This window comes from Rhodamnia argentea, chromosome 10 (assembly GCF_020921035.1).
Source record: "Rhodamnia argentea isolate NSW1041297 chromosome 10, ASM2092103v1, whole genome shotgun sequence".
NCBI lineage: Eukaryota > Viridiplantae > Streptophyta > Magnoliopsida > Myrtales > Myrtaceae > Rhodamnia > Rhodamnia argentea.
Genome location: NC_063159.1, coordinates 3,661,161 through 3,669,377, shown reverse-complemented (window position 1 = coordinate 3,669,377; position 8,217 = coordinate 3,661,161). Strand labels below are relative to the sequence as shown.

The 8,217-nt window shown below is 40.2% G+C and overlaps 1 protein-coding gene across 1 annotated transcript; it reads right to left on the bottom strand.

The window, feature by feature from the left end:
• Positions 1-2,501: 2,501 nt before the first annotated feature.
• On the bottom strand, positions 2,502-6,074 carry LOC115742034 (laccase-7-like). Its single transcript, XM_030676110.2, has 6 exons — positions 5,908-6,074; positions 5,612-5,763; positions 4,815-5,056; positions 4,372-4,500; positions 3,255-4,214; positions 2,502-2,802 (listed from the first exon to the last, which is right to left on the bottom strand). The coding sequence occupies exons 1-6, from the start codon at positions 6,010-6,012 to the stop codon at positions 2,672-2,674; spliced, it is 1,719 nt and encodes a 572-aa protein (XP_030531970.2). The 5' UTR covers positions 6,013-6,074; the 3' UTR covers positions 2,502-2,671.
• Between the last annotated feature and the right edge of the window lie 2,143 nt (positions 6,075-8,217).

Here is an 8,217-nt window from a genome sequence, read left to right as displayed (position 1 = left end):
GTGTAAGAGAGTTGAAAATCCAAAAATCCAAAATCGGGAGAGCTTCACATCATTCATATATTCTTGATCCAAACAATATAATAACTAGAGAAATTCATTCAAGTGTGTAAGTGATAGACAAGAAGTTTTATTGACTCGAGAATCATCACCAAGTTGTAACTTCCGAGCTATTCACTAGTAGAATCAAGTCGATTGACTGTCAAAGTGAAGAAGTAGACGTAGGCTTGAACAAAGTCTAACCACTATAAACACTATGTGCAAATTCTCTATCCCTTGATCTCCTTGTCATTTTAATTTGATAGTTGAATAATGCAAGTTGTTGAATCTAACGAAGTCTCAGATATTGCAATCGATCATACTCTGAACTATGCTCCGAGATTACTTGTTTAAATTCCGTAATGATATTTAAAGTTCATTGAAATCACATATTTACCCCCTCTAGGTGATAATGTTAGTCCCAACGGATACAAAAGACTCTTCACTTTGCTTCCTCTTGTATTTTGTTTTTACATGAATAGAAGAGAAATAGGTAGAACATTCAGATATATGAAAGGCTGTTGACGCCTAAATTTTGACTAATCTATTTTTTGCATAAAAATTAGAACTAATTTTAGTTCTAAATAAAAATCATCTCACATATTTATTTTTAGCGTACATTGCATTGGCATATAATTGGGCAAGCAGAACACTTAATTTAGCATGCGTCTAGACTAGGCACGGGATGGAAAAATACACCGAGAAGATTTGAAACTTCGGGGACTGTATTGCAAATACTTAAAACTTCGTGGACCGTATTGCAAATACTTGAAACTTCGGGGACTGCATCGCAAATACCAAAAGAAGATAATGAAAGGAAGATGGTGAAGAGAAGATAATGAAAGGAAGATGGTGAAGAGAAGATGAATATGAAGAAGGGAAGATGAAAATGGAAGGTGGAGAAATGAGGATGAAGAAGAGAAGATGAAAATGGAAGGTGAGGAAATGAAGATGAAGAAGAGAAGATGTAGATGAAGAAGAGAAGATGAAAATGGAAGGTGGAGAAATGAAGATGAAGAATGAAGGATGAAGAACTTTGCCTATAAAAGAGGAAGAGAATTGAGAGAGTTTTTGGGGAGAGAAAAAGAGAATTGAGAGAGTTTTGGAGTGAAAGAGAATTGAGAGAGTTTTAGAGTGGAAGAGAATTTGTGAGAGAAATTCTTTAGAGAGGAAAAAGATAGTTCTTGAGAAAAATCAGAAGAAAAAATTTGAGAGTGAAGAAAAGAGTTTTAGTCGAGCATCATTTTCAACGAGTCCCGATACGTACTTCGCTTCTCGCCATCCAACAACGCCACTGCTTGCCTTTTTTTCGACGATAGCCACGTTCTTCCAACTCCGAGATCTTGAAGGAAGCCATAACGTGTACGTGAGTAAGATTTTGTGTAATAGAAGGTAACCCTTTCCATCTCGATCTACAAAAATGTAATCGTTTGGTGTGAACATTTGTTTGTTTATTTTAGACATGTCACGTGTCTCAAAATTTAGCATTATCACATGTTAATTTATTTTTGTAAATACTCGTGATTGGCTGCGTTTTCTTTCTTTCTAAATCACCCATGGTGTATATCGTACAAAGTTCAATGTTTTACATCCCCATAAAAAAGAAGAAAAAATCAAAAAAATTGCATCTTTGAATTTCAAGTAAAATCCATCAAAATTGCCAAATCAAATATTTTTCATGAAAATGGTACCGAAAGGGCGTTAGAGTAATCTAGCGTAACCAAATCCCCGAATTCAAGATCTCCGGTTCGCGGAAATAAGATAGTTTTCTCCCGCTATTTTATTTAGGTTTCTAATCAACCTACCGAAAATGATTAGTGGCGACTCCAAATTCAAAACACATTGCATGTTAATTATTTGAACCTTAAGTTGCGATTTGGTATGGACTTGGGAGAGTCCGAGTTAGGTTAGTTAATTAATTAACCTGATAATCCATTAGCCCGAAAATTGACTTGTTTATTTTTTAGGTCGTGACAAAGACGTGAAATCCCGAGCGAAAGGCGAGGTGAATTAAGAAATTTATTATTAAAATAGTTTGTTATCATGGAAACTCTTGGTTATGAATAGAGGTGATTGTTGACATGAAAAGTAATGATGGTCCATCATGAAAAAGGAGTGATGGTGGGGATAAAGTACCTATTTCCAAGAGATGTGTCAATTGGTTGTCTATAAATAGGGACAAAATCATACATTCTTCAAAATAACCACAATTGTTTCAAAACAACAACTTTTTCTTGGTAACTTTTTTTTCATACACACAACTTTGATAACACATTCAAGATGAAATTTCAAGAAAGAAATTGACTAGTTACGAAACTCGTTTCTCTGCGGCTTTAGTGTATATCCTGGAAATATATTTGTGCTAAACTGGCAAGAACAATAGTTGAGGCAAATAATACCTTAAGGACAATGATTATTATCACGCATCAAAGCATCAAAGATCTATAACCACTGCTCTATCTTCATCAGCAATCAAATTTCCCCGATATTTATTTGAGCCAAAGGTTGGGATAACACGAACTCGCTTCAGTGTATTGGCATTGCCGACAATGGGGTTGCATGAAGAAAGAATGGACAAATTAAACTCAATCCAGAACAAATGGATAAAGCGTGTTCCTTGTACTCTCTCTCCGTCCTAACACTGAGGCAGATCGGGAGGAGGTGGAGGCAATGTCGACGACGGAGTCAGCCCGTTCTCGACGACGAAAGCGGTCGCTAGTCCCAACGGCAAGTGGGCGTCCAGGTGGCAGTGCAATATCCATACACCTATATAATATGCCAAAAATGAAAAATGAGATTATAATATTGTAATTATTTACCAGTATGTCATATTTTGAATTCATCATTGAAATGGTCTAAATGATTTGTTGCACTGTCACTATCCTTCAACTCATTCCACCTATTATACCAAACTCATTCCTTTACCAACTCCCTCCCACGTTTTCGACCAAAATTCCCTCCCACGATTTTTTTTTTTTTTTGGCTATGAATGAACATGGTTAGATTACAACTTGTACAAATACTCAATTACGAACTATGTTGAACTTCTGATAAAGACGCACCAACTTATGCTTTGTTTTTTTTAAAAAGATGTTATCTAGTCTTTTCCCCAAACAATGGTCAATCATACTTTAACAAACAATAAATCCCACAATAGAATGATTCTATATGGTATTTACTGTCATAATTCATTCGTATGCAAGAGAGAATGATGTTACCTGGATTGTTTGCTTGGAATCTGATGGCAGCCCAACCTCCCACGGGGACGGCGATTGTGTTACGTATCACCGGGTTGAAGAGATTGAACTTCTTCCGGTCCTTGGCTGGGTCGAAGTTCCCGAACCCTTGTCCCACCACATGGAAGTTGAAGCCGTGCAAGTGCATGGGGTGACTCTCTGCGCCGATGATGGTCGTGTCCTGCAACACGATCTCCACCGTCGCGTTGTACTTCACTTGCTTCACCCTCGTGCTCTTGGGCGCGAACACCAGCGCATTGTTCTGGCTGTTGGCGGGGTCCGTGTAGTTGAATTTAAGCGGCGGCTGGTCGGGGAAGTCGGTGGTGTAGATCCCTTTAACGTTGAAGAAGTGCGCTTGTAAGAGGGACAGGCTCTTAGGGAATACGAACGACGCGTTGTTCATGTTTGCGGATATCTGAAGGGTGGGGACATTGGGGAGGAACTGACACGCGGCGTTGGGGCACGGGGACAGGCTCAATCCGATGGTCACCAGCATCTGCTCGTCCAGCTTAGTCGGCACCGGCATCCAGTTCGGGCTCCCCACGAGGCTGGTCAAGGAGAAGTAGAACTTGGCCGCCGTCGGGGTGTCGTTGAGGGCCGGCAGGAGGGGCATGATCGGGCTCGTGTAGGGCAGCTTGTCGTAAATGAGGATCCCAGTCGTGGTGGTGTTATCGGGCGGCGGAGCGTTTTGGGCGCTATTATACGGGCGGGCCGCCATGTAGTAGGCCCCTGGGACCTGGTCCGTGGTGAGGAGCACGTCGACCGTGTGGCCGGGAGCGAGGACAACAACATCGGTGGCATAGGGGGTGGTGTACGAGGCGTCGACGGCAACGACAGTGAATTTGTGATTGGCTATCTTGAAGAAAAGCTGGTTATTGAGTGCAGCGTTGATGATGCGAAGCATGTACGTGTTTCCATGCACCACCTTTAGCTTGTAGGTATCTGCGCGGAGGGAAAAAAAAAATGCCTAAGTATATCAACAAACCACCCATTGAAATTTCTCTAAAACTTTTGTTCAAGTCGAGATTATTCTTTATAAGACAAATCATCAAGGTGACATGAAGGAGAAAGTCGCAGTAGGTTGTTGGTGATTTCTTACGCTTTTTCGAGCAAGGATAGAGATCTCCGGGCCTTCCGTTAATGGTGTATGCATCCGAATTAATAGGTGGCACGCCGATCGCTTGTGCCTGGTTCTCTATATCGATCACATTTCTGTTCCACCACTCCCCTGCAGTACCACTTAAATTATTTAACAGCTTGTCGAGTTTCCTCAAAGAAAGAGATCGATTATGCTATCGTCGAATGTAGCAGACTTAATTTGATTATCATGTCAACAAATCACACGGTCATGGAATCCGGGTTCCATGACTAATCTAGTCTAACTGATTTGGGGTTTGTGAGTCGAGCCCGTAACCAAGAGTCATGAATCTAGAAGTGGTTTTACAGGTTCTATAGATCCATTTCATGATACAGAAAGATGTTTACTTAGACAAAAACAACTTTTTGGGATATAGTCATTAGATATTGAGAGACGAGTGATACCTAGAATAAGAGGAAATTCTTTGTGAGGTGTGGGAAATGGGTAGCGACCCGATTTGGGGAGGATGATGAGAGCGCCATAGACGGTGGCGCGGAGCAACGAGAAGTGAGCATGCCACCGGAGCGTGCCTTCCTGCTTAGTGATGGTAAATTTGTAGGTGTAACTATGCCCGGGACGTATGGGACATTGCGTAATGTAGCTCGGACCATCTGCCCAGGAACTCAATAATTGAAAGATTCCGTGCCTACATGAATCGAGCCAACTGTCATCATTAGCGCTTTTAGGGGAAAGGAAAACGCTTCCCGACGCATTGACAGGGAATAATACAATCTCAACCGTAGACTCACAAATCATCATGGCATGTTTTGCATAAAGCACTCATTGATTGGGAAATCATGTAATTAAAAATAACCGACAGATCTGTTAGACTGTCGAACTAGCAACTTTCAAAAAAAAAAAAACAACATTTTGCAAAATAAGCAGTTGTGAAGTTCATCAGGACAAATCTTTTTTTTTTTTTTTTCAATTCTCTATTTTGATTCAAGCAAATTTAGTTGACAAATTCGTGGGTGAGGTGAGGTCTCATAGTCGGATGCCATCACCAATAATTTGGCCAAAAAGCAAATTGCTCGTTCCATCTTTCTTTATCTCGTTAACCATAATAAAAACAGCTGGAGGGTCATGAAGGAAAACAACAACAAAAGAGAAAAACTTATCCTTGTACCATGTAAAAGTCAAACTTCCTAGGAATATGTCAGTTTTTTCTTGCCATGCAGTTCCTATAGCCAGGATCAATTACCAGTGAATAGTGACGTTGTATGGGGAGTTGTTGAGGACATGAACGACGAGGGTGTCGCCCTCCGTAACCAGAATGGTCGGGCCAGGAAGAGCTCCGTTCACCGCGGTGATCACACGCTCCTGGCATAATTTGCTCACCGTCAAGTTTCCCACCTGAAACGAATCGCGCTGCACGTGAAAACCGATCGGGCAGAACAGGAACATAAAACGGGCGGAGGCCTAAAACCCTCGAGTGGTCAAGCACGAGTTGGATATAGAGTTTGGGAAAGAGGTAGCAAAAGGAGGCAAGCACGTTACGTCGAAAGTGTGTTGCACTATTGCAGCTGAAGTCATCGAAGACGTAGCCACAAGAGCGAAAGCCCATACGACCAGAAACACAGCTTGTCGTCGTCGCGGCGCCATTGCTTCAGGGCGAGCTTTCCGAAGGCTTAGGAGTGCTTTGGCGGTGCACGAAATGGAGAGGGCGCGTCCGAATTTAAATCACAACCCCCCGCTAGGTTTCTTCTAGGGAACGACAAGCGCAACCATCCTTATTTTATCTTAATTAGACCTTGCTGTGATTGCGAAGCTTCGATGGCGATCTCTTTCTCATTCTTTTTCGGGAAAAATAATGAAAGTGCAGATCATGGACCTTTTCCTTAATGTCCTCACACGATTGCGTGAGGACATTGGAGAAAGGGTCTTGAGGGCGTGCTTTCTGAACAGCGGTAGCGCAGGCTTCGCTGTCTGGCAGTTTGATTGGCTTCTATCATATGATAAAATTATAATGGATAAGAAGGAGAGAAGCATGGAACTTATGTTAATAGTTTCTTGACGCAGCAGGTCGTTTGAATTTTGGTTCATTCAACTACGACTGAAGAACCTCCGCGTTCCAATTATATCATTTTATTTCGGTTAATTCAAAGGTTCAGACACAATAATTTGGTTAATTAAGGTTCGGTTTGTTTAGACAAACGAATGATTTAGAAAATATTTTCGTTGTACACATAAATGTTTAGTCATTAATTGTTGTGGATGATGAAAATATTTATCATTATATCATTATTTTAAACTATACGAACGATCATTTATAAGAAAGTATTTTTCGAATCATTCACTTTTAGCGAAACAAATAAAACTTGAGTGTCTTTTTTCTCGTAATGGCCCGGCGAATGTATAGATTGTGGAGGCCATCTTAAAAAGTTGAGTCTTGTCCCCACACATTTCCATTTGCATTTGGAGATCTTATCTACTACTGACCACCATGGTAAGGAAAATAATTATTTTGAAGGGATTTGATGATATGGGGTTTCTCAACTTTTTATTAATTTATTTGCGACGATCTTGTCCTTCAATTTTCTTTTCTGTATATATGCAATTGATTTATCGAACTATATGTTAGTTTGTTCATGTTGGTCCTCCTGAAAAATCCAACGGATAATAGGGTCACAGTCGTTAAGTGTCACGTAGCCTATATGGCATAAACATGGCAGCTACATAGCAATGAAAAACATAAATGGTGCCACTCGATCAACAGCAACTAAAGATGGCCTCGACCCTCCTCCGCCGTCAATTGAGGGAGCAACGGTGACAACGGCTGATTGCCGAACGAGCGGTACTAGCGATGGGTGGAACAAGCCCGGAAGCGACGGCATTAGAGGTTGATAGCATTTGAAGAGATTGGAGAAGAAGAGGGGAAACCAAGGAGAAGAAAGGGGAAATTGATCCCAACCATCCAAAATCATTGGTGCTTATGTTTTACATTAAATTTCGAAGGATCTCGTTACGATTGACCTATTATGGAAAAGGATGCAAGAGAGGCTTCCTTTTCGGCTTTTTCCTTTTTTTGTGTTTTTGGGTCGAATGCTTTTCCCTTCTTTTAATGTTTGCCTTTTTCTTCTCTTTTACTCTTTTGGCCTTTTTCCTAAATGTGGCGCCACATCACATGGTGCCACGTCCACGTCACATGTCCTCGAGATATGTCTTAAAATGCAAATCAATGGTGTTCGTCACAAAGTTAGATGAACTTAATTGAAGTTCTTAATTGTACTGTTTGAACAAGTTTTAAGACCTATTTCACTCTTTGAAAATTCACGGAAGAAATACATTAAAAGTGTCAAAAGTTTCATACGATATTTACTTTAGTGCCAAAAGTTTTCGTCGGCTCATTTAAGTGCGGAATCAGAGAAGAAACGATCATTTAAGTGCCAAAAATGAGTAACTTCGACAAAATTGAATACGTAGCATTTATAGTTACAATTTTAATTTGATGTGGTATATTTTTTTTAAAGAATTTAGTCCACGTCAAATTTTTTTGTTAAAAGATATACTCAAGATATTATAAAAATTTAAAGTAAAAAAAATCAAGCTAAAAAAAAAAAAAGACAAACGCAGATTGGTTGTGGCTAAGCCCTTATTGGTGATTGCCTCCACGGCCGCCGGGAAGGGATAGCAAAGATTGCTTAGTGTCGTGACCTAAAAATCGGACTTTCCAATTTTAGGTTAATGGATTGCTAAATTAATTAATTAGATTAATTAATTTAGCTCGAACTCTCCCAAATTCTACCAAATCGTGACTTATGGTTCAAATGATTATCTTTCAAAAGATTTTTTTAATTTTTTGGAGCC